This window comes from Centropristis striata, chromosome 3, assembly GCF_030273125.1.
Source record: "Centropristis striata isolate RG_2023a ecotype Rhode Island chromosome 3, C.striata_1.0, whole genome shotgun sequence".
NCBI lineage: Eukaryota > Metazoa > Chordata > Actinopteri > Perciformes > Serranidae > Centropristis > Centropristis striata.
In genome coordinates this window covers 39,472,575-39,498,109 of record NC_081519.1, presented here as the reverse complement: position 1 = coordinate 39,498,109, position 25,535 = coordinate 39,472,575, and the positions used below count along the sequence as shown (strand labels likewise).

At 38.1% G+C, this 25,535-nt stretch overlaps 3 protein-coding genes across 4 annotated transcripts; 1 reads left to right on the top strand and 2 right to left on the bottom strand.

The window, feature by feature from the left end:
* Window positions 1–21: 21 nt before the first annotated feature.
* LOC131965066 (anti-Muellerian hormone type-2 receptor-like) lies at window positions 22–10,440 on the bottom strand. 2 transcript variants are annotated; one of them, XM_059328471.1, is made up of 12 exons: window positions 10,401–10,440; window positions 7,936–8,116; window positions 6,983–7,174; window positions 5,528–5,692; window positions 5,278–5,382; window positions 4,144–4,247; window positions 3,841–4,062; window positions 3,468–3,582; window positions 2,265–2,422; window positions 1,938–2,094; window positions 1,312–1,448; window positions 23–1,170 (listed from the first exon to the last, which is right to left on the bottom strand). In XM_059328471.1, the coding sequence occupies exons 2-12, from the start codon at window positions 7,970–7,972 to the stop codon at window positions 1,054–1,056; spliced, it is 1,509 nt and encodes a 502-aa protein (XP_059184454.1). In that variant the 5' UTR covers window positions 7,973–8,116; window positions 10,401–10,440; the 3' UTR covers window positions 23–1,053. The 2 variants fall into 2 exon arrangements, with proteins under 2 accessions (XP_059184455.1, XP_059184454.1); XM_059328472.1 differs by lacking the exon at window positions 10,401–10,440 and having other exon boundaries at window positions 22–1,170; window positions 7,936–7,987.
* Window positions 9,811–16,347, top strand: LOC131965118 (cell division cycle-associated protein 7-like). Its single transcript, XM_059328475.1, has 8 exons — window positions 9,811–10,146; window positions 10,435–10,818; window positions 12,090–12,185; window positions 12,454–12,606; window positions 13,546–13,686; window positions 14,317–14,466; window positions 15,696–15,832; window positions 16,086–16,347. Exons 1-8 carry the CDS (start codon window positions 10,033–10,035, stop codon window positions 16,126–16,128), a joined length of 1,218 nt encoding a protein of 405 aa, XP_059184458.1. The 5' UTR covers window positions 9,811–10,032; the 3' UTR covers window positions 16,129–16,347.
* A 48-nt stretch (window positions 16,348–16,395) lies between these two features.
* sp1 (sp1 transcription factor) lies at window positions 16,396–24,928 on the bottom strand. Its single transcript, XM_059328470.1, has 6 exons — window positions 24,769–24,928; window positions 24,066–24,142; window positions 21,585–22,980; window positions 19,905–20,046; window positions 19,171–19,361; window positions 16,396–18,356 (listed from the first exon to the last, which is right to left on the bottom strand). The coding sequence occupies exons 1-6, from the start codon at window positions 24,773–24,775 to the stop codon at window positions 18,049–18,051; spliced, it is 2,121 nt and encodes a 706-aa protein (XP_059184453.1). The 5' UTR covers window positions 24,776–24,928; the 3' UTR covers window positions 16,396–18,048.
* Between the last annotated feature and the right edge of the window lie 607 nt (window positions 24,929–25,535).

Genomic DNA, 25,535 nt, shown 5'->3' with positions numbered 1-25,535 from the left:
AATATATAGGAATTTTCTATCATCATTGAATCTCAGAAGCACTGTGTTTACAAGATAAATCAAGAGTTTAATTTTAAATGATGGTAATTGAACACAATTATTATTTAAATTACAAACCAGGGGTGAGCATTATGGCCAAAACCTTCTATCCTGATATAGGACAGTTCATATTTCGATAATACACCAGTATAATCACAAAATAGCATGTCTTCTAGTATAGTCTATATAAAATAATAACACACAAGTTTCAAAATAGTTTGGCATGAGGAGTTGTGGTACTGATTTATACTCCATAGTCACACATAAAGCCATGCCAATATGGATCCACAGTGGTTCAAACAGCTAGGCATTCAGTACAGGGGTTTGTACAGCTTTAATAAACATTATTCTGCCAAACAAAATGTATTGATCAAAATAACTGTACAGAACCAAACCAATGACAGGAAAAGCAAAAGTGATGGCTGTTAGATGTAGGTAAGTTAGCTACAGGGTTTGAGATAAAAGCCTTTTTCACAGACTAGTAGGAAAATGTTTTACTAATAACATTAACAATGCTTTGGTTCAATTCAAGTTTCTCAGTAAATCATGACAGTGTGACAGTGAGCGAGCATGCACAATGCAGGGTTCACACTCATTTTCATCGACAGCCATCGATAATGGTATTCGCACCACATGTGATTCATCTGCTATAACAAGTTAAAAAACATCTGTTCTGCAAAAATGTACCTACTGTAGTAGCTGGTAAGTATCTATATCTTTCAAATAATCTTTTTTTACTATGAACACATAGTTACATAGAACTTTGCAAACTAAGCAGTTAACAATACATAGAAAACTTTCTCCCTCAAAAACTGTGTTTCCAATATGCCATTACTGACATGCTTATGAATATATATAAAGGAAATAAAGCGAGGACTAGAAAAATGTCCAAGTCAAGAAGAAGAAGAAGGCAGAAGTATACTGAAAACCTTAACAGTAGTGATGCAAGCTGAACAGAGCAAATCCTTTATCTGTAGATTACAACATGTCATATTAAAACAAAAGAAGAAAAAGTCATGGAGAGTGGCACGACTGAATACAGACTAACCTGTCTACAACACACTGAGCAGTCAGCCGAGCATCTGGGTCACAGTCCCAACAATCTGCCAGGAGCTCCTGCAGCACAAATCCCTGCAAGTTTTGAACACAGTCAGGACATAAACATTATTTTACTATCATCAGGCGCTATCCAGAACATTTATCTTCATCTCTACTTTGCAAATACAAAAAAAAAACTGTACGTTGAAGTAATAAGAACCTGTGGCAGAATACCTGTGGTAGTAACTCCCAGTGTTTGGGTACGGAGGGTCTCATGTCCAAGTGAAACACGAACTGGACGAGGCTCTCCAGTGTTACATTGGCTCCCAGCTCAGATTCATAAGGCAACAGATGCTGTGGAGCAATGCCGCCTGCAGATGGAGACATTACCATGAATTCTAACATTCATTTAGTATCGCAATTCAGGAAGGTTAATTGTATCAGTGCACAGAGATACAGCTGAATACGCTGATCAACCTCGAAGGAAAGAAAAAGCAGTAGTTCTGACAGCACTGATCGATGCAATGTTAATCAATTACTATGACGTGCAGGGTTCTTCAGCTGAAAAATCGGTCCCATTAAATGCACAATATGAAATTTGTTGTTGCTAGGTGTCTCAATCAAAATAATAGCGGAATAAAAGGACGGAGTTTGGTGACGTTGTGAAGTAGCGAGGGATCAGAGAACTTGTTGTCTTAACCACCTTCACTGAAGTCAACCAGTCCAGATTTCTTCAGTTTATTGATTCAGGAGGTTTCTACTGGGAGCCTCCCCTCCAAAATAAACCAGGAGTCACAAGATTTGGACATTTACTTCAATAAATAATGGCTTTTCATGATTATCTCATAAAGGAAGTTTACCTTCACATAAATCAGAGCAGCGGATCCAGATCTCCCACAGCAGCAGTCCCAAAGCATAGACGTCCCCCTGCATGAGACACCAGCTGCTGCTCAGGTTTACAGAGCCTTCCAGGATCTCAGGGGACATGTAGCGCAACGTGCCCAACCGAGCATGACCCTGAAGATAGACAGCAATGTGAACTGGTTGTTTTGATGTATTAGATGTTGTTCATCTATTCTAAAAACTGTAATGACTGTAAAAGCAGCCACATTGTGCAGAGATTCACTTTTTGATAATTTCACTGTACTGTGAATTAACAATAAGTTGTGGCTCCCCCTGAGTCTCACCTCCATGTTTCTTGCTTGGCTCTGCCAGCGGCGATGTCCTGAACAAGAACGCAGGATGGTTGAGCATCCAAAATCACAGAGGACACAGGTACCATCTGCTTTCACAAGCACATTGGAGCTGCTGAGATCTCTGTGAGCCACGGGAGGTTTATGCAGATCTGCAAGAAAAGACATGTAATATCAAGATGATCCTGATTTAAATGACAAGCAGTAAATTACTATTCCTGCATAAGGCAAGGCAAGGCAAGTTTATTTGTATAGCACAATTCAACACAAGGTAATTCAAAGTGCTTTACATACACATTAAAAACAGCAAGACACAATTGAAAACAGTAAAAACAGTCAATTAAAACAGGGAAGATACAGCAGGATAAAAAAAGAGATAAAATAATAAAAAGCACAAGTCAAACATTGTGTAGTTAAAAAGTAAGGGCAGTAGAGTAGAGCAGATAAGTGTTAAAGTTAAGAGTACGCTGCAGTAAACAATAGTGTTTTTAGTCCTGATTTAAAGGAGCTGAGCGTTTGGGCAGACCTCAGATCTGCAGGTAGTTTGTTCCACAGGTGAGGAGCATAATAACTGAAAGCTGCCTCACCCTGCTTAGTTCTTGTTTTTGGGACACGCAACAAGCCAGTTCCAGATGACCTAAGGGGTCTGGATGCTTCATAGAGAGGGAGCAGATCAAGCATGTCATTTGGTCTGAGACCATTCAGTGCTTTGTAGACCAGCAGTAAGATTTTAAAATCTATCCTCTGACTCACAGGAAGCCAGTGTAGTGATAGTGGTCCAGTTTCCTGGTGTTTGTGAGGACTCTGGCATAATGAAGCTTTAAAGGGTCTGTACGTGATGTGTTGTTTGTCGACAATAAACAACAACAAATTGTGGTAGCCGGCCAGGTTGCGTAGCTGTGCACTGCTCTCATACTGCGTTTATCGCCAATAATACCATCTGGAACCACAACATTGTTGTGGTATTGATAACGACTGTTTGCTGTGGTGTTAGCACCAGTCTGTGTAGGCTATCTGACACATTTGACAATGTATCTAATCTGTTAGATAACAACAGTTTAATCAAATCAAATTTTGAGTCATGTCTAATATTTTCGTTACAATAAGTGCATAAACCCACATGCTTGCTTTCTCTATTGATAGGCTACAACAAAGACATGCACACACACATTTGTTCAGTAATATTCTTGCCAATACCGTGTCTGTGAAGGTCGGAGTGGAGATAAGAAAGTCCCTGCGATAAAGATTGGCACAACTTCAGTGACAACATCCAGTTGGTTGTGTGTTTACACAGATAGGAGTGAAGAGAACCCTGAAATCGAAAAAGGATGCCAGTAATTTATGTCCAAGAATGTGAACATGAAAGAATTTAAAGTTTGTACAAAAAGGATATAAGGCTAGATTTCAAAAAGGAGAGTGGGCAGGCTGTGGCTCAAATGGTAGAGCAGCTGTCCACTGATTGGAAGGTCAGTGACAATGTGTGTGCATTTTAATTGTTTTACTGGAATAACTTCTGATCTCTAGGAAATTGCGAGGATATTTGAAATTCCAATGATTGGTGGCCACTCACACATTCAGCATATTGCAGGACAATGAGACAACTGTCTCCATCCAGTTTCTTCCCAGTTCCCAGGAAGTGGACAATCCCATCATGCTCCATCAGTGGGAGCTCATACACCTCCTTCTCTGCTGTAAATTGATGTTTTCGGCCAGCAGGGAAATCTTTCACTGCCACCAGTGATCCCTGGCATTTCCCCTGCCAAACAGTGGCAAAATGTCCATAACCCACAATCTGAAAAAGATTAGAAACAACAATATTTTGCACACTGCTGACCATTCAGTATAAATCCATGTGATAGACAGCTGGGCTTACCTGCTGCAGTTCAATGTTGCTGATGTCTATCTCTGAGGTTTTTGTCGTTTGGCAGGAACACAGTAATGAGCCGCCAAAATCATCCAGGGAAGGTGGATTTTTCTCTAAAACAATGCAAGTAGACAGGTCTTGTATTTAACACAAGCCCTGACTGAATAGCCACAGAAAATCTGATTGCAGAGTAACAAAGGACAGAGGTAAAGGGGAGCGTTACAGCAGAGATTAACGCCAAGGTCAGTCTAGCAGAGAAAATGAAACAGTTACAAGGTCAGACAAAGACATCATGAGAACTGAATCGGGGTTTAGAAAATGTGGGAATGTGGCTGAAGAATGCTTTTCTTAGACGTTTGGTATTTATCTTCTCACCTTTTTAAGAGCAACAATTGTAAGTCATTGAAAGTAGACTTGTCAACAAATCCATTAGTTGATCAACTTCATCATTGAAGTAATTTTTAATGCAAAAATAGACAAATGGTACATGTTGTTTTTAGCCTTTGAAATGTGGAATTTCTTGCATTTCAATGCCTTATTACTAAACAGAATATATATATATATATATACAGTACAGGCCAAAAGTTTGGACACACCCATCTCATTCAATGCGTTTTTTCTATTTCAATGCGACTATTTACATTGTAGATTCTCACTGAAGGCATCAAAACTATGAATGAACACATATGGAATTATGTACTTAACAAAAAAAGTGTGAAATAACTGAAAACATGTCTTGTATTTTAGATTCCTCAAAGTAACCACCCTTTGCTTACTAGAATATAAGACATGTTTTCAGTTATTTCACACTTTTTTGTTAAGTACATAATTCCACATGTGTTCATTAATAGTTTTGATGAATTTACAATGTCAATAGTCATGAAAATAAAGGAAAAACATCGAATGAGAAGGTGTGTCCAAACTTTTGGCCTGTACTGTATATATATATATACACACACACACATATACATATATACATATATATATATATATATATATACACACACACACATACATATACATATACATATATAATATAAGGACACCAAACTTCAGTTTAGTTTCCAATGGTTGCCAACTAAAGTAGACAGTCAAATGTTTGCATTCCTGTATCGATTACGTTGAAACTGAAAAGAATCTTACTTTTCATTTGAATTATTCTTCTCCATCTGGCTACAGCAATCAGCAGGAAGCACAGGACTACAAACGTTCCAGTCAAAATTATTCCAGCAGCTTTCCCAATGTTATCTAACAATAAAACAAAAAGTCCAAATTATAACACTTAAAATATAACTTCTTTGGTAAAATGTCAGGATATTATGTTATCACTCTGCTGGTTGCAAGTGATAAAGTGATATTCAATGATTAGTTAGAAGTCTTATAATTATCATACCTACAGGATTAGAGTAGGTAGGCCGAGGCTCTTCCGACTCCGGGCTCCATGTGATGTTGCTGTTGCAGAGGTCTGTGTTGCACAAACACTTCATAAAGCGACCGTTGAGGCGTGTTTGTGCCTTGCAGGTTGCATGTGGGCAAGACTTATCAACCATGTCACAAGCTGCAACAGAAAAAACAGTAAGAAAATAGACAATGAAAAGAAATATATAACCAGATTGAGAACCCCTGGCATAAACAATTTCTGCAAAGTGTATTCTACAGTTAATCATTTAATACAGTTTACTGTTCAAATGACAATATCCTATTTCAATTTCAAATTAAATGCCATGTCTCGCTCCACAGGTGTTAAACAGTCCTAATTTTTTGTTATGTTAAGGACTTTTCCCTTTTCACTTTTCCCCGTTTTTTTCTATAATAAAAAATGACAAATTTACTCTTTGTATGTTTTAATACGGTTGTTCTCTTCTGCAAAACCCAATGAAAAAAGTTTGAAAAAAAAAAAAAAAAAGCGTTTGTCAGACTAAATTAAGTTTGGTTCTTTTTGTTTACACTTTTTTTATTTGAATTTTAAAAAATGTTATATTGTAGATCATGGTGAGCTTTCAATGACTTCCATGTTCTCATTGAAAATTATTTTATCAACACACACATGAATCTAAGAAGGTGGGTCTTTTCTATATAAAAATGACTTCATGTTATGTGGTTCACAGTAGACCGTCTGGGTCACGATCCAGCTCACTGTCAATAAACAAGCCAGATTTGAGAAACCAAAAAATCTAGACTCTTGTCAAAACATTACCATTCTGATCTGTATTATTTAGTTATCCATATACAAAGAACCCAGATATCTTACATTTAACTACACTGTAAAAAATGTCTGTAGATTTTACGGTGAAAAACTGCTAAACCATGACAGTAAAAGACGTAAAATGATAAATGGGTTAATTCAGTTTCATTAACAATGAAGCACTGTAAATCTATATATCAGCCAAAACAGTATTTTTTACAGTTTTGTTTTTTTTAAAAATACATTACTCCACTGTTAAATACACTGTAAAATGTATATATACAAGCCACCACTGTAATTTTTGCATTTATCTTTTGTAAAAAAAATACTTTTTCTCACTGTTAAATGAACTAAACACCATATCTCTAACAAAAGTATACTGTAATATTTAAAGGTAAAATCTTTCATTTATGCGTTTTCATTTATGAAGTATTTTCTTGTCAATTATATGGCAAAATAGCGTTTCTTTTGATGAAACAGTACAAATTTGAATAAAATGGCAATCTTAAACGTGAAATCAACAGTGCCAATATCATTTTACCGTAACATCAAAAAAAGTTTCACCGTATTTATTATGGTAAAGTTCTGGCAACCACAGCTGCCGTTTTTTTACCGTAAAAACAACAGGGTTTTTTTTTTTTTTTACAGTGTAGGGCTTCTTACCGAGAACATCAACCTCTGGCTGGCCATCGATCATCAGAAAAAAGCCCACGCAGCATTGGGTGTTCTCACAGAGCTGCACCGACCCACTCACGTTGCCAGCAGTTCTGTATCTGTTGTTCTTAGGAGTCACCTGGAACGCACACAGTCGCTTCTGAGGAACAGACTGGCTGGAGGTGCATATGAAAATGCACCCTGGAGAGAGGTAGAAAAACAAACAGATGCTGTTTTAGCTGTAAAAATGACCTTTTCTCTCTGGTTATGGCAACAGTAAGACTGGCAAATTACTACTAGCTACAGCTTTATCATTAAGTGTTAAAGAATGAGAAGATTGATCTCATTTGGGGATAGATCTCTTGTGAAAGGAAGATTTATTGGAGTCAATATGACTTAGAATATCTGAAAATGTATTGTCTTTTAAATTGTGAGAAATTTAGCTCAGTCTATGACTGAGTCCTGTTGATTTGTTTGTGGCTAAGTCAAGAAGAAGACCAAATGTGCATCTTCTCAGGAGCCAAAATATTCCTTGCAACGCCTCTGCACTCAATAGTTCGCTGCTGTTACACTGTTTCTAACTCTGAATAACTGAATTAAAACTCAAATCATCCATTCTCCCCTGGTGCTTGTTGATGAATCTGATATGATCTAAAAAAAAACACTCTTGTCACAGGAACATTTTATCAGCACTGTTGTTAGGCAATAACAAGGCTTAAAATATATCTTTAACTACAATTTCCTTGCATGATTTTAATCTGGTTTTACAGAGGATTGGCTTTGTATCAAGGGAGTTAAGTTACACCTCAAATATGTCTTTTCTTCAATTGCAAAATTTAATTTTTGCAAGGAGAGGATTTGCTTATTAAGATTATGAGTTACATTAGGCATATCAAAATGACCACATGTAATAAAAAGAGAGAGCGTAACATACACATGCAGGTTAAAGGGAGTTCACTCACCCACAGCAAAAATCTGCCACCACTGTTGCAGTATCATGGCCACTCTGAGCCAGGACCGGCCGAGCAGGGAGGGAGTATTTATCAGTCCTGGGAATGTGAGAGGAGTTTCCCACGTTTCACAGCATCACTCCCACTGCCACACACCTGCATGGACAGCATATACTGTCTGCCATACAATGGGCTGTGGGAATACAGGACTTCTATCAACAAAGTCATCTCCAACTAGGATTACCATCTGCACTCAAGTGTGGTGTTATCTGCAGCTGACAGTTCTTTTAGGGCCACAGAAAAAGTCACTGGGATTTTTTTGCCTCATTTTATTACGATCCCTCAAAAATATATGGAAGCCCTATTCTAAAATGAAAAAGACAGAATAGCTTATAGAAAGAAAATAATAGCATTTCCCATAGGAAATCTATTAGCACTTGCTAAATCAAAGTTATGAATAACTGAGATGAATATTGAAAATATATGATTTTCAATTAAGCTTGTTTACTTCTTCAGTGAAAATGGTGAGTTGCAAAGTCAAAATAGATCAACATTATGGTCAGGTCATCATTAAGTCAAAGCCTTTAATATGTACAATACTTTGTTTTATGATCAAATACCTGCAAAACCATTGACATTCCCACTAGCCTTAGAAAAACAGTATTTAAAAAACAGTCAGAATTTTATAAGAGCATTGCTTAATTTATGCACCTATGTCTTGGAAAACAAAATGAATGATGCATTAACTTTGAAAATGACAATTATTAAAAAATATATATTTAAAAAAGTCAACCTGGCAGTTGCCCTTTAAGCATTGTTCTTTGGGTTTTGTTCGTATGCTAAAATGCTAAACTAAGATGGTGATCAAAGTAAACATTAGCCTTATGCTTGCTAAACATCACATCTTTGTTGCAGTCATTGTCAGCACATTAGCAAGCATGCTAAAACCTTTAGCATTAAATGTTAACATTAGCTCAACCAAAGGAGCTACGAGGCTAGCTAGCATCACAGCAGACTAACTTTCATATTTTTTGTCTGATCAGTTGTAACTTTTTTTTTTTTGCAAAATGATTTCTGCATTGTGACTTAGTGTTACATGACAATTCTGATTTACTGCAAGTATTTTTAACTTTTCGCCAATTTATGTTTGAAGATGGGCCTCCAGAAACACTATTTCCACACTAACAGTATGACTAACGAATATTTAAAAAAACAAGATAAAAACATAAACTCATCCTTGGCTCTGCCTCTGCTGAGTCTGATGTGTTTTAGAAAACATGTTTATTTCTTTTATTAGTTTAGTCTATCTTGTACGGATACGGAAGAGGATTAGGGCCACACAAGAAATTTTTTTTTGAGTTCTGACTTTATTCTCAGAATATTGACTTTAAAGTCATTTTGAAGTCAAAATTCTGAGAATGAAGTCAGAATTAAAATATTTTTTCTATTCAAATTCTGACTTTAAAGACAAAATTCTGACTTTATTCTCAGAATTTTTACTTTAAACTTTAAAGTAAAAATTCTGAGAATAAAGTCAGAATTTTGTCAGAATTTTTACTTTAAACTTTAAAGTAAAAATTCTGAGAATAAAGTCAGAATTTTGTCAGAATTTTTACTTTAAACTTTAAAGTAAAAATTCTGAGAATAAAGTCAGAATTTTGTCTTTAAAGTCAGAATTTGAATAGAAAAAATATTTGAATTCTGACTTTAAAGTTTAAAGTCAGAACTCAAATATTTTTTTTATTGTGTGGCCCTAATGCTCTTCCGTAATCTTGGATACTGTCTTTAATATGTGTTTTTTTTTTCAACGGCCACCGTAGTCAAACATTTTAAAAGTTGCCATTAACTGATGGGCACTACTGCGTCTTGAAAGGTTATCATTTTTTTTTTAGCATTTCAAAACAAGCACACCTAGTTTTCAATCAGAGTAATTGGACAGGTCGCTGCGCGCGGGCGGGTTTAACCAAACTCCAGAGGCGAGTTAGTCACCGTCAACAAGAAGATGGTAAAGTTTTACTAATTATCGGTTAAAAACGTACGATAGACGATTTTTTAAAAGCTATACGCCCAGTTTGTCGTTATATCTGTATTCGGGCAGGAGTTTTAGCAATGACCGCCATCACTCAAAAGCGAGCTTTGGCGCATGTTTTTGCGGAGGACTCTGATGATGAGCGAACATTTTACGGCTTTTCTGACAGTGAAATCAGCGACCACCGAGATAAGGTGAGTCATTTGTCTTAAATTAAGGCCCTCATTCTACCAGATCAGCATCATATTGTCATGGTATGGTAAACATATTTTTCACTTAAATTAGGAAAAGGCATTTAGTTTGGTTGCTTTATGATTAAACGCTGTCAAATCATAAATATTACCCTGGAAAGATATGTCATTCTTAAATACAGGTGGCTGACTTTTAAATCTTTTAATAAAATGATTAATTTTGCTTTAAAAACTAAGGTGTAAGATGTTTCACTAACCAAATGAGACACCATCTCTGTTTATTTCCACCAGAGTCCAATGTTGGAAGATGAATCCCAGCTTGACCTTTCCCCCAAGAATCAAAAAGCCAAGTCTAAACCCTCTTCTGGTGCCCAAACCTTCAGGCTGAGGGTGGCTCTCCGCTCCGCTTCCTCTACCCAGAAGTCCACTGATGATGATGATGAAGAAGAGGAGAAGGAAGCAGAGGAGGAAGCTAAGAGAACAAAAAAGAGAGGGGTGAAGAGGGCAGGAAATACCAGCCAGGCGAAGAAGAGAAGACATGTTAAATTTGAAGATGAAGAGACACCAGTGGGTCAGCCGTCTCCTTCTAAAAAGAAAGGATCCGATTCAGGAGATGATGTATCTGATTCTTTCCTGGCCAAGAGAGAACAGAACATCAAGGCCAACAAAGCAATGGTAATCCAGAAACACACAAACATATACAGTATTTGAAAACTGAGGAAGCTATGTGTTTAAAGCTGTGGTGTCCTTTCTACCTGATCCAGAACTGGATACCTGATAGTGTTACATTTAGGTACAGCCTCTTAAATAATAACTTTTTTTTTTCTCGGGTCAGATAATGCATTTGATGTCTAATCCATAGATCGAAAATTGAGACAGAGATCCTGCTGTATCATGCCAAATATTGCTATCATGGCAAGAGGTTCAATGGGTATTTCTAGCATGTCAGAAAAGGATTTGAATATAGATTTCTGTTCCACAGCAATCAGTTAGTGTATATTTGGTGTAAACATTTACTAATTTGGCTTTAGACCAATGCAGTCTATGTACAGTTTTAAATTGTATTGCTTTATGATCGTAATCAAATTTAAGATCACTATATATTATTTTAGGTAGATTGCCACATGCCCTCACAGTTCTGTGTTTAATTCTTGGTCGGGGGGATATGACTTATATGAGATTGACAAAATGAAAATTACAGTTTAGGTAATTGCTATATTAGTTTAATGCAAAAGTACTTTAAGTTTAAAATGCTGAAAGATATTCACACTTCGCCACACATTGGCATTTTTGGTCATCCGGAAGATTATACCCTATATTCTACTAAAGAATTGGAAGTGATAGCTTTTACCTCAGTTATTGCTAAACGTCACCTCCTTCTGAACTGGAAATCCACAACAGCTCCTTCAGCACGCAATGGATTAAAGAGACTATGTCCTTTTTAAAAGTAGAGAAAATTAGATATTCAAGAAGGGGAAACTTGAGCAAATTCTACAATAAATGGCAACCGTTTATGGACTTTTTGTGTCGATGTAACCCCCCACACTCCTTTTTTTTGTCTTTTTTTAATTATTTATTTTTTACTTCCTCCTTTTTCCCCTCTCCCTTTAACTATTATTTATGTATGTTATCTGTTATGTTTATGTGGTCAGTTTATTCATTTTATACAGACTATGTTTAAATATCTAAATATTGTATAGTCTATTTGGTTTCGTTTTATGAGACTGTTTGTTCTTAAAATTATACAATTTAAATCTAAGGATGTGTACAACATGTTTAATGTTGACACCAATATACCCTGATGTAGGTATGTCCCTGTTTTTTTTTTTTGTATACACGTCAATAAAAATATGAAACACGAAATGCTGAAAGATATGCCCTGCTGAACACAGATGTTTGTCATTTGCCATGTCTCTAATCATTTTGTCCTGCCTGTTTTCTAACAGTTGGCTCAGCTGATGGCGGACCTGCACAAGATGCCAGGAGGAGTGGGGATTCTGAAAAAACAAGCAGACAAACAGAAGAAAAAAGAGAAAAGTTCTGTGAGTAGGAGATGATTTAAAAAAATCTCTCGCACACCAGTTCATTTTTGCAGTCCTTAATATTTATTATAAGGAGATGATGGACAGAAATGTAGATATTTTGCTCAAAGTCCAGAGTAAACAAAAGGTTAAACATATTCAGCAAACAAGATGGCCTCTATCTTCGTTTTATCTCTCCAGAATTCAGCAGAGTTCTGAGTAATCGTATTTGTAAACAGACCTTTATGCATCGAAGTGATTTTTTTTTTTTTTTTACCATTGCATGCAGCGTCCACCACGCTCTGGTGCAGCTGGAGGAGAGTCCAGGAGGAACCCAGAGCGTGCGTCACGCAGGCTGACACGCTCTATGGGGGGAGTCGAGGAGCTTTCAACCCCGAAGGAGGAAGAGCTGGAGTACAACCTGGAGGAGGAGCTGCTGGAGGTCAGTGCTGCCGTTTACCAACGACCAGCTGAAAATGTCTAGAAAAGCATTTCTAATAGCACTGTGTAACAGGCTGTAGGCTACTATCTGGCTTTTGTGTTGTCCCAGACAAGGTTATAATAGTTTTGGATTTTTCATTAGTTTTAGTTTTAATTTCGTTGTGAATTTTTGTTTTCAAATTCAGTTAGTTTTAGTTAGTTTTTAGAGTGAGTTTGATAGTTTTAGTTTAGTTTTTATTTTTTGAAAATGTTTAGTTTCAGTTTAGTTTTTATTAGTTTTAGTTTTTTTGTAATGGGTATGTGCCTTCATTTCCTTTGGTTTATCCATCTCAGCCCCAATAAGGTTATTAACTCTTACAGTTCTGGGTGTTTTGTATTTTGGTTGGAGTGTAGACATCCCAGTCTCAGTAAACATATTTACCATGTGTTCCTACATGTTGAAAAAGAAACACTGAATTATGAATGAAAAAAGTTGACAAACACGAAAACTAAGGACATTTTCACTATAATTTTAGTTAGTTTTAGTTAGTTTTGTAACCACAAAATACAGTTTCAGTAAGTTATCGTTTTTTTAAAAACTCTGTTTTTATTTTTATTTCAGTTAACGGAAATGTTTTTTCAGTTTTAGTTTTCGTTATTTTGTTAGTTTTCGTTAACTATAATAACCTTGGTCCCAGAGCCACAGTATAGAAAAGCATTTACAAAAACTGACCAGGATGTGGAAAAAGAATAAAAACTCTCTTTATATTTGTGTGTTCAGTGAGTCGTTACCTCGTTTTTCTCATCCGTTTTATGTTTGTAATATGTTCTGTAGAATGGTTAGATGTGACCATGTATTTGTCGTTGTGTTGGTCTGTGTTAAGATAACTTAATCTGTATCTTGTCAGTTTCAGTGTAAAACGTCATTGGAAAGAAATAATTCTCAGTCTTTGTGTTCCAGGTACGTCGAGCCCCGCGCCGTTATACCCCGCGGCCTTCTAAGTGCAAACCTCATTTAATCCGTCCTGTGGAGGACATCACAGAGGACGAGATCCAGCTGGTGGCAGACAACATGACAGAGAAAGTCTACAACAGCGAAACTGTGAGTTCTCACCTGCACTTTCCTGGTTAATGGTAGAGTACAGGTTGGCGTGCAATACAACAAAATTTTTTAGAAACACTGTCTATTCTTTTCAACCTGTTTTCCTATATAACCAAATTGTCAGATGTGATCAGGTTCATTCTTATGTGACAAGGTCAGCTAATGGTGGTCAGATGATGTTACCATGTCCAAAATCAAATGCCTTAAAGAGAACAGTTATTTATCGTGCTATCAGTTATTGGAATAATTGCCCACTGAATATACGTGAACTGAATAGTAAAGTATCTTTTAATTATTACTTGAGAATGCACTATTTAAATTTGTGTGTAGTGAATTAACATAGTTACTGTATGAAAGTGAGAATTAATGTAATAGATATGAATGTAATAACATATTCGGAATGATTTCTGATGACGTATATAATAATGTCTACAATGTTTAATTAAGTGATTTTTGTTTTGTCTTGTGGACCCCAGGAAGACTAGCTCGTCCCACTTTTGGTGACAGCTAATGGGGATCTTTTTAACAATAAACAATAAACCTGCAGTGCTTTTTTTCAGTGACATTTATGGGAAATGTTATAAAATGCACCTGCCCACCATCTCGTGAGGTTTCTTATTGCGTTTTCAGGGCTCCACTTGTCATCAGTGCCGTCAGAAAACTGTTGACACCAAGACTTGCTGCCGCAGCGAGGAGTGTCGTGGGATTCAGGGTCAGTTCTGCGGGCCGTGTCTCAGGAACAGATACGGAGAGGATGTCAGGAAGGCGCTGGTTGATCCGGTCAGACTGCTGACGCACAAGCACACACTCTACACCTGTGTAGATGCATCAAAGATTCATTTTGCACTCATTGTTTTATTATTATTGTAAGTGTTAAGGCTTGCATGGGTGACAGCTTTTATAAAACAAAGGTACAAAGAGTGACTTAACCCATTGACGCCTGAAACTGTCTGTAAAACCTCTGGGCGATTTTAAAATAACCCCCTAAAACCTGAAGTTTTTCTGGAAATTCAACAGAAGTGTCAACGCTTCTACTAAATAATACATTTTTCAGCCTCTGTAGCAGATAGAAATGAAATTCAAAAAGTATTTGAGAGCTTATACAAATACTACAAAACAACGTATCCGCTTTCCAGGCTTCAATGGGTTAAGGGCAGGGTTCAAAACAGATGTTTTAAAATGACATGGACATCATTGATCAGTAAAAAAATCAAGTTTTCAGCACAATTTTAACTCAGAGATTGGAGCTTATGGGTCACAATTATGTATTTTCACACCCAGGCCTAAACATAAACATAAGCACATATCAACTCTTCATTTAGTCACAAGACAAGAAGTGAATAATATCAACTTAAATAAAAGGATGGTTATTTTATTATTATTATTTTTTTATCTTCCAAACTACTTAGAAGGCCAATCTTGGTGTCAAAATCTACATTTTCTGGGTCAAAGAATCCAACAAAGCCACCGAGAACATCACCAGATGACCACCCGATCAAACAGACATGTTCATTTTGTCAATTTTATATTAATCTATGTCCAACCGCAGGATGGTTATTTTTGAAGTAGGGTTGTATGAGGTACAGTACAGGCCAAAAGTTTGGACACACCCATCTCATTCAAGGCTTTTTTCTTTATTTTCATGACTATTTACATTGTAGATTCTCACTGAAGGCATCAAAACTATAAATAAACACATATGGAATTATGTACTTAACAAAAAAAGTGTGAAATAACTGAAAACATGTCTTGTATTTTAGATTCCTCAAAGTAGCCACCCTTTGCTTAGTAGAATATAAGACATGTTTTCAGTTATTTCACATTTTTTTGTTAAGTACATAATTCCACGTGTTCATTAATAGTTTTGATGAATTTACAATGTCAATAATGATGAAAATAAAGGAAAAACATTGAATGAGAAGGTGTGTCCAAACTTTTGGCCTGTACTGTACTTATCCATAGTCCGATTACAGTCATTTAGTGTTTAAACCATTTGTTTTTCTCCTCAGGAGTGGAGGTGTCCTCCCTGTCGTGGCATTTGCAACTGCAGCTTCTGCCGCCAGCGTGACGGCCGCTGTCCGACCGGCATCCTGTTCCCCCTGGCTCAGTACCACGGCTTCACCGACGTCCACTCTTACCTCAGCAGGTGGGGAACCACACCATTTGTAAATTCATTAACATGTTTACATAGCCTCTTTTTCACAATGGAAAATACACTTGTGTGTTTATGGAGCCCATTCAGATCCAACAATATGGCTCGGGGCTGATTCTTGCAGAAAAAAAAATAAGTAACACAAATGATCCAATCCTAGGGTTGGACCTGATAATGAAAAATCTGGTTATTATGCTGCTAATCAACTTCACAATTCATCTACAATGTTGTATTTCTCTCCTTATAGCCTCCGTAACAAACTGAAAAATGAGGACGATGTAGAGATGTGATTTCAACACTAGGTGGAGCAACTGTTCAAGCTGTTCTATTCTTTCCTTTAATCCAAGTTTTTATTCTAGGTTTTAATCATAGTTGAATACACAATCTGTGATTTTAACTGTATAAAGTATAATGTGACCAGTTTGTTGTTGTGGTTTTAAATGGATTGAATTTTCGATCAGATTGCTGTTTTTTCCATTTTAAATGAATAAACTTATTTTTGTTCAGCTGATTGTTTGTTTGATTGAAACACAAGTTACCAAAAAAAAGAGACAAAGTATATTCATAGTTTTAATCCAGCTGTTGGCATTTGCAGTAGTTGTATACACACAATATAAAATCCCTTATTTAAAATGGGGCAAGAAATAAGAGCACTTGTTGTCCAATGAACTTAGTCTATAGTTTCAAAGGAGAGCTTTTAAACATACATTTTCTGACATAATACAAGTTAACAATTATCTTTCTCAAATAAAGCAGAATCCTGGGGAAAAAAGTGGAGAAGCATCTTTTTACAAAAAAATCTTGACCCTAAATACACTTTGTAACTTATTTGGACAACAAAGGGATGCGTGTCCGGTGCTTGCCTCAAGCTGGATCTTTTCCAGTTAGAACTTTAACATATGCAATATGAGTAAAAATGATTAGGAAGTTCATGGATCAAAGAAAGCGATTTCCTAGTTTTTTTTTTGCTTATAAAATGAGTATGAACCTTTGGTTTTGAGCTTACATATTTATGCTGTCTGGACATAATTACAAAATACTTCACTCTGACCAGATATGACTAAGCAAGAAACGGAAACTGACGTGACTGCAAGGCAAAGATTAATAAGTATACCACAGGGGGAAAAGAAGAGTACTGGGAAGATCTGGACTGTATAGAATACATCATTCGATGATGGAAAGGCTCTTAAATTTAAACATTTACTCTACATATATATATATAAAAGTAATAACATAGGTTTAAGATGATTGTGCATGAGAGGTTCAAACAACTGAAAGGCAATCTCTTGCAATCATGTAAGATGATCCTGCCTAAGCTAAGAATTTCTGTAGCCTTTACATTACCAAAAAAAATATATATACATAAAAAAAAATCAAACTGTTTTGCTATGATAAACATATCAAAGCATGATGGCTTGAATAGGTGTACCTACGTAAGAGGTTAAAGAGTTATTCTCAGGATTTCAGTGCCCTGACACACCTCCATCCTCACACTGGTTAGTGCTCCTGGCTCTGACCTGGACGTGACCTTGTGTATTCCAGCGCCCTCGTGTTATTCCTATGTTAATTTGTGAACATGATCTGTTCTCACTAAACTGCAATAACAGAAATGTGAGAAACGACACAGAATATTTGCTGCTCAAGGTTGTTATAATTTTTATAGTTAAGTTAAAGGGGCAAATTTAGCATTCAGGGCTAGTTAGCCAGAGGGTGAAGACAGCAGCCCAGTCTGAGAGAAACACCTGAGGTGAAGAGGGACAGGTAGCGAAGCTCAAAGCCTTGGGAACGAGGGAGAGTCTGACTTAGTGTCATCTCTTTCCTATAGAAGCTTGTAGGGAGGATATTACAGGCTACCAAATCATCAAGAGTGCCAGTCTTATTGCAATCCCACTATCGAGCAAGATTGGGTCTCCGTGTGGGACAGATGTTAGTGTTGTGCCATTTCCATTCAGGGAAATAAAGATTTCATGATGATTTCTCTAGTCTAACATTTAATCCAACTCTGGCCCTTAAGTGTCACAGGTATCTAAATACAAGATGGAAATCCATATTACTGCCTCAGTTCTCAAATTGTGTCTGTTGCATCTGACTGCCTCTCCTGTCTGAAGCATCTGAGTGGTTTTGTGTCTGGAGACAGACATGCCCTTTTTAACCCCAAATGTCCAAATGCATCATCCACCAAAGCAAGCCTTCCTGCTCCTCCACCCTCCTTAGTAGCTGTTGCCGTTAATTTGATGAAGGTCCACCTGCATCATGTTGATCCCGCTGCTGGCTAATCGAGCTAAGCTCTCTTGAGATAAGGTATCCATTGAGACGATGGTGTGCTGCTGGTCACTGCCTGACACGGCGACTGTGCCGACTTTTGTTCCCGATGTAGGGGAAGCAGCGTCGGTGACGATTGTGGTGCCGGCGGCGCCGGCGACTACTTTCTTGTTCAAGTGGGTTTTGATGTGCTTGGAGAGGTGATCGCTGCGCATGAAGCGTTTGGGACACTCTGGGCAAACAAACCTCTTCTCACCTGAAAAAAGAGGGAGAACAATCAACATGCTGGACTTTATTCAGCTTTTTATGAGTAAAATTCAAGCATTTCCAAGGTACCGAAACCAACGCTTTCCAGACTGTCAAAGCCTTTAACATCACCATCTACACATTTACATTAGAAAAGGTTTACTCATGGCAACTCATTCAGTCCTTTTACTTTCTCATTTAGGGTTAGCGTCCACACTGCGTCTGGTGTGAGATGGCAAACAAATGACAGTATTATTTAATTTCAAATGTTAAAAAGATTTTTGGTTAAGGCCACATGCGTGACTGGATGAAATTTGATTATGTTGAATATCAAACATTTTTTTAAGGACTATATTGGAATTCAAGATTTTCTTCATCTTGAACATAGCTGTTAAAAAAAAGCATTTTCCAAACTTTTAGGGCTTTTTACAAACCCTGAATATAACAGCTGTCTGATATTACCAGACTACAACAGACTATTGGCTTTGCATTTGAAAACATCTATTTATGAAAGATTAAAAGTGTACTGCAGTATAAAATACCTTTTGTAAATATTTGGGAGAAAGAAAAGAAGAAAAGATACAAAATAAAGTTGATAAGTAATCCTAAAGCAGCAACAAACGATTATCTTCACTATTATCCTGATTAATCATTTAGCCCATAAAATGTCAATGAATGAAAATTACAATTTCCCGAAGCCCCAAACGGACTGAAGACAATTGCATTTATTGTATTAAGTAGTAAATATTTATTCTAAACAATAGGTTTGGTGTCTAATTAAATGTCTGTCACATAATTTTAGTTAAAACAAACTGAATCCTCACCTGTGTGTGTCCTCTTGTGGCGCTGAAGCTCATCTGAACGGGTGAATCGTTTGCCACAGAAAGACCAGCCACAGACGAAAGGTCGTTCTCCTGTGTGCCAGCGCAGGTGGGCCCTCAGGTGGGACGTCTTGCCGTAGATCTTTCCACAGCCAGAGATGTGACAAATGTGCTGCTTCTTTTTAGTTGGATCACTGTGGGACAGAAAAAAAAGAAATCACTAATTAAAAAAAACCCCATTATATTCTGCATGTACATACAATCAGCTGAAAAAGAAATATACAGTACAGGCCAAAAGTTTGGACACACCTTCTCATTCAATGTGTTTCCTTTATTTTCATGACTATTTACATTGTAGATTCATCAAAACTATTAATGAACACATGTGGAATTATGTTCTTAACAAAAAAGTGTGAAATAACTGAAAACATGTCTTATATTCTAGTAAGCAAAGGGTGGTGACTTTAAGGAATCTTAAATACAAGACATGTTTTCAGTTATTTCACACTTTTTTGTTAAACACATAATTCCATATGTGTTCATTCATAGTTTTGATGCCTTCAGTGAGAATCTACAATATATATATATATATATATATATTTCACCTCAATGTCATTGTAAGAACAGAATTTATGGTAGAATAGTTGTATTGGATTGCATGAGACTGTACAGGTGTACCTAACCAAGTTTTACCAAGTTTTACCAAGGTGTTCCTTCACCCAGATTTATTGACATACCGTCCTTCTCCATCCTTGCAGAAGGGGCAGGTACAGGCTTCCCTGCGGTTACGTCTTCCTTGAGGTGGTGGACTGATATCCCCATCATCCAAAGCTGTGCTATCATCCAAACTCTCTCCGCCTGTCTGTAATGCTGGCTCTCCTTTAGTGATAGAATAGAAAATACTTGTGAGATAATGTCCAACAATAGTTTGAGATGTTTTTGCTTTATTGACATTTCATCAGTCATGTACATGGTCCCTTAAATATTGCTTTAAAAAGAGGAAAGAAAATAACCAAAAAAGTAAACCAGTCATATCTAACACGCATTAAAAATGTGGTAGCCTCAACTGAATGTTGAGGATCTGTGTCATTTTTAAGATCTACTGCAACTATTTCCAATGGTATAGTCAGGAATTTAAACTGCTTCTTCTTTCCTTATTAAAGGGCATTAAAAAAAACTTTATTCAACATCAGTTAATAATCTAACAACAATACTTAACCTAGGATTTTTGAAAAGCTTGTCTAGCAGCATGGACACGTACTTTTTTGAATATGATCAAGTAACTTTAAAAACTGTTAAACACTAGATAGCCCCGAGCCCTCCATGCTTTAACTACTATACTAAAGTAAATGTTTGTAATGTCAGCAGAGACACAGATGTGTAGTAAAACCCTCCATTCAGTACTGCTGGAGTCAAAACAAAGCCTGCCACATACATGGCTAATGGGAAGCACATGATTTAATTATTAAGACATCAGAGCAGTTTACATGCATGCTGAAACAGACCCAGTGACTCCTCACAAACGTCACAAAGGTTGCAAGCTTATGAAACAATATGAATGGCTGCCAATAGCAGAACTAAAGAAGGGTTTTTTTTTTTTTAGACATGATAACGGTTGCTCTGCAATGGGAGGGACAATGTTACACCCCTATGACACAGAAGTTGTGGCCAACCCACAACTTCAGTGCTATAACGTAACCAACGAGTAAGGATAAGCAGTGTCACCAAGATCAAGGGGGGAACTTTTTTCAACAAGAACACAAACACAAACACATGCAGTGAAGACCGCCTGGCCAGCTGAACAGGTTTAACCAGTACGGTGTGCTTCACACACAAAGCGAAAGAGATCTAATCCAGTGATAGAGGATACTTTGCATTTCAGTGTGTGTCTTTGTGCGTGTGTGTGTGTGTGTGTGCGTGTGCGCAAATAGGGAACTAACAAAACATCAAGTAAACCTCATTTTCAAGTCTAATGTTCACTCAGCCTAACTGCCAGTTAGTGCACCGCTGACCAACTACTGTTCGATAACACCTGTGTGTTCTTAGTCTTGCCTAAAATAAGTGAACATAAACAAATTCAAAAGTATCAGTTTCAAAAAGGAATGTAAAGATGATGTCTGAACAGTGATGACTATGAATGTCAAAGTTGAATAACATAAAAACATATTCAGTTTATATATGGATACAGTCCTGCATGAGGATTGCCAAATTTAGTTCAAATAAAGTCCTTTTGTCCAACTGTTTAAAATACAACAATTATCTATCAAATGTATTCTTATATTTATTAATTATTATTCTTTTTTATTTTATGTTCATATAGCTTACTTTTAAAAATATTATGCAAATGTTTACAATACTATGTATAAATTGTTTACAATGAGCATCAATCATTCTGGGATAATAGGCTACTGACTGACCTGCTGTGTTAGCGATGGTGATGGGAACAGTCTGCAGCTGGTGCATCTGCAGCCCAGAGCCTCCGAGTGTGTTGAGATTTATGGTCTGGATGCCTGGGATCTGCACTGTGTTGACAGATACTCCTCCAGCTGCAGCTGCACCCTGAGCCTGGCCAAGTTGGGGGAGAGACTGCACGGGGGCCAGTGTGATCTGTGGTCCTGTCGGACTCTGGATCTGAATGGTCTGCCAGCTCACTTGGCCATTAGGTCCCACAGTACGCAGGAGGATGGGCCCTGTGTTTGGCATGATTTGAAGATTTTGAAGCCCTTCCTGGCTGAGTGTTGGAGCCGCAAACACCTGACCCCCAGCAGTCGTGACAGTCCCAGCTTGGATGGTCTGTAGGGGTGTTGCGCCTTGGATAACCTGCTGAGGCTGGATAAGGATCTGCTGTGGCTGCTGCCCGTCTCTGTTATCTGGCTGTATCGGGACACCCAGAGAAGCTGCTGGGTTCTGCTGGAAGGTCCCCGTCAAAACGCCGTTGGTGTTCTGCGTTTGGGTCATTCCATAAGAGGTGGCGGCCTGTGTGGTCACAGTGGACGCACTTGTCATGTAACCCACCCCGCTGGACACTGGATGTTGCTGCTGCTGAATGATCTGGTTTCCCCCTGTATCTCCGCCACTATTTGCCTCTCCACCTACACTTGTTCCAGTGCTGACGGGCAACAAGGTGATGTTTCCATTTAGTGACACTGGCATATTTGCCAGGAACTGGTGCTGGTTTTGTAACATGCCATTACTTAAGCTTATATTTTGTATGGGGATGGCTCCCTGAAGAAGACTGGGCATCGTTATGATGTTTCCTGCTGCACCGGCTCTGTTGGTTGCAGCTATAATCTGCTGGCCATTAGGAGATGACACTATCTGAAACTGCTGCCCTGCTGCTGCAGTAGCAGAATCCTGCTGAGCGTGTGCCAGCTGCAGTGGCTGGCCGTCTACTGTCTGAAACTGGGGAATAACCTGGTACTGAATGTTGGGCATCATACCCGATATGGCGGTGAGCACCTGCTGACCCTGCATCGATGGAGCCTGAGCTACTACGTATTGCTGTGGCTGCTGCTGCTGTCCCTGAGTGCTCACCACTGCTGACGGTGACAACACTTGTCTGCCCTTGCCTACGTCTACTGATGTCATCACTCCTAAGGAGTCGGTGGTGACCGTGTTAGTGCCTGAGGTTGCTTGAACGCTAAGAGGGACAACCTGCCAGCCGTTGGCACTGGAGGTGAAAACACCCGGGTTTAGTTCCAGCTGTTGCTGCTGGTTTTGTTGTTGTTGTTGGTCTGAATCGTTCTCTCCTGGGGTGTCGATACGACTGCATGTGGCTGCCAGCAAGGCAAGAGGAGATGGCTGCTGGGAGTCCTGGAATAAGAATTTGGGAGAAAAAAAAAAAAAGGTCATTTCATATCTCAAAAACAACACATCGCAATAGTTTTGCTACTATGTTAGCCCTATTATTTAACAAAAATATAAATGCTGTCAAAATGGCAATTAAATGAATTGAATGATGCAGTTCAAAAAAAGTAAATAAGTTATAAACAAACTAACAAACATTACATTTACAACCTGATTTTGACTGTGTATATTTAATTTTCAAACAAATACATGTTTATTTCTTTTTTAAATATACACTCTTTGCATGGAATTTAAAATTTACACAACCTTGCAACATTGGTTTTTGGGGGGAATTGGGGTTGCAGAATAAGCAAAGCAGGATAAAAGCGGTTTATAACATTAAGATCCAAAGTTTGAAGGTCTAAACTTAAAGATCAGGGGTGTTATAAAATTACAATAAACAATTTGACAAAACTGACTTCTAACATGTGAGATGGACTTAAGATTTAGGTAGTTTGTTTTTTTTTAATAATAAAAAATATATATTCTAGACTGACTTTGTTAAATGCCAGTCTAATCATGCTGTATTGCAGCACTCCCAAAAAGCTATTCATAACATTACACCTCTTTTTTCTGATAGAAGTCTCTTTGCAGCACTTCTCAGAGAGTGGGGCTGCACTAAGAAGCCCGAGGGGGAAGCTGGGTGGGAGAGTATGGGAGGGACCACATTTTTCCAGAGCAGCGGCGGGCTCGGCTTCCCCTCCCCCCAAACCCACCCATCTCCCTCCCACACTTTATTTTTGCCCTATAAACTGACACACTCCTCTAGCCACCCCCTCCAAGGCCAGCCAAATGGGCCGAGCGAAATGCACAAGAAGTGCCGGGGTTTGACGGGAACACCCCGTGTGGGCGAAATTTACCTGCCCATTCCCCACCCCAGTGACATGTGCTCTGGAGAGGAAATCAACAAGCAACAGAGATGACAGACAGAATGAAACAAACGGTTTGGGAATACATAACAGGATCAAGGGGACTGAGTGGAGAGTGTAGTTAATGTTTCTCGGCTGGCGATTATCCGATCAGACAAACAGCAAAAGTCCGCTTACACATACTTGTGAATTTGTGTTTCGCTTTTGACTGTAGCCTCCACCGCTCTCCACAGCGGCCATGTCACCCTGCTGCTGCTGATCTGCGGAAGAAGAGTTCGTAAGATCACTTCTACTAAAAGTTGGTCCATTTCAAAACAGCAAAACCATCAAACTCAATCAACGCTGCAATTCAAAAAACGAAAAGAAAACACACATACAATATCCATGATCGACCTGAAAAATTCATTTACTTAAGGCGTGTTCTAACTTGAAGCAAATAAGGGAAGAAATGCAAGGAAATCTATGCCACAAGTGCTCGAAAGGGCCAGCTAGCATAGTTGCTAAGCTAACACAAACTCACCACAACAAGTAATGTTCTGAAAAGCGTAGAGACCGACACTGTTTCTACCGCGCTACTAAATATAACACAGCTTGCCCACGTCCATTTAATAAGTTGAATTACTGTGTAAGCGTGTGTGGTATGATTTATAAACAGAAGTTACTGTTATACAGTTAGCGGGCTAAATGTTGTTAGCTAAGCACCGACAATTAGCAGTTAAGTAGTTGGTCACTTTTAAACTGCTTGAGACAATAGCTGAAAAAACATCACAGCGGCATACTTACGACAGTGAATACGTTCAAAACATGTACTTTACTTCTACTTGTAACTTCCTAACTTTACGCTTCGTTCACGACATGCCACTGAGTTTTAAAAAAGTTCACTTACTGCTCATAATTTGAAGACGGGAGGAGTTTCTCTGCTCTTTTTTCGGGTTGACAACTTTTCACAACTTCACACAAACTTGACGGGCTCCCCCTATGAAGGAGAAGGACGGGTGCGTTCGATTTGAGGACTCGTGTAGCCTCCAGTCTGTGGTAGCCTCCAGTCTGTGGTAGCCTCCAGTCTGTGGTAGCCTCCAGTCTGTGGTAGCCTCCAGTCTATGGTAGCCTCCAGTCTGTGGTAGCCTCCAGTCTATGGTAGCCTCCAGTCTGTGGTAGCCTCGCCGCCTTCGAGTAGCACAAATATTGACCGGGAAAGTTAAGAGCGTCACCCTGTTAAAAATAATCGTCTAACTCATTTTTTAAAGTTTTGCAGGAAACACAAAAAACTTCACCAAAAGTGTAACATATGACATTTATTGGTCATTTCACTCAAAAAGGATGTAACAGTGGTGGTCTATAGCGTAGTGGGTTACGCAGACGCCCCATGTGTAGAGGCTACAGTCCTCGCTGCAGCTGGCCCCGGTTCGAGTCCCGCATCGGACGGCCCTTTACTGCATGTCATTTCCCCCTCTCTGCCCCGTGTTTCCTGTCTCTCTTCAACTATCCTATCCATTAAAGGCATGGAAAAAGCCCACAAAAATATATTTAAAAAAAAAAAAAAAAAAAGGATGTAACAAAGGATGGCTATTGGCAAAGTAATAACACTGTGTTTAAATTATGTAACTTAAGAGAAATAAATGACTTAGGCAATTTTTTGAACATGCCTTTGTG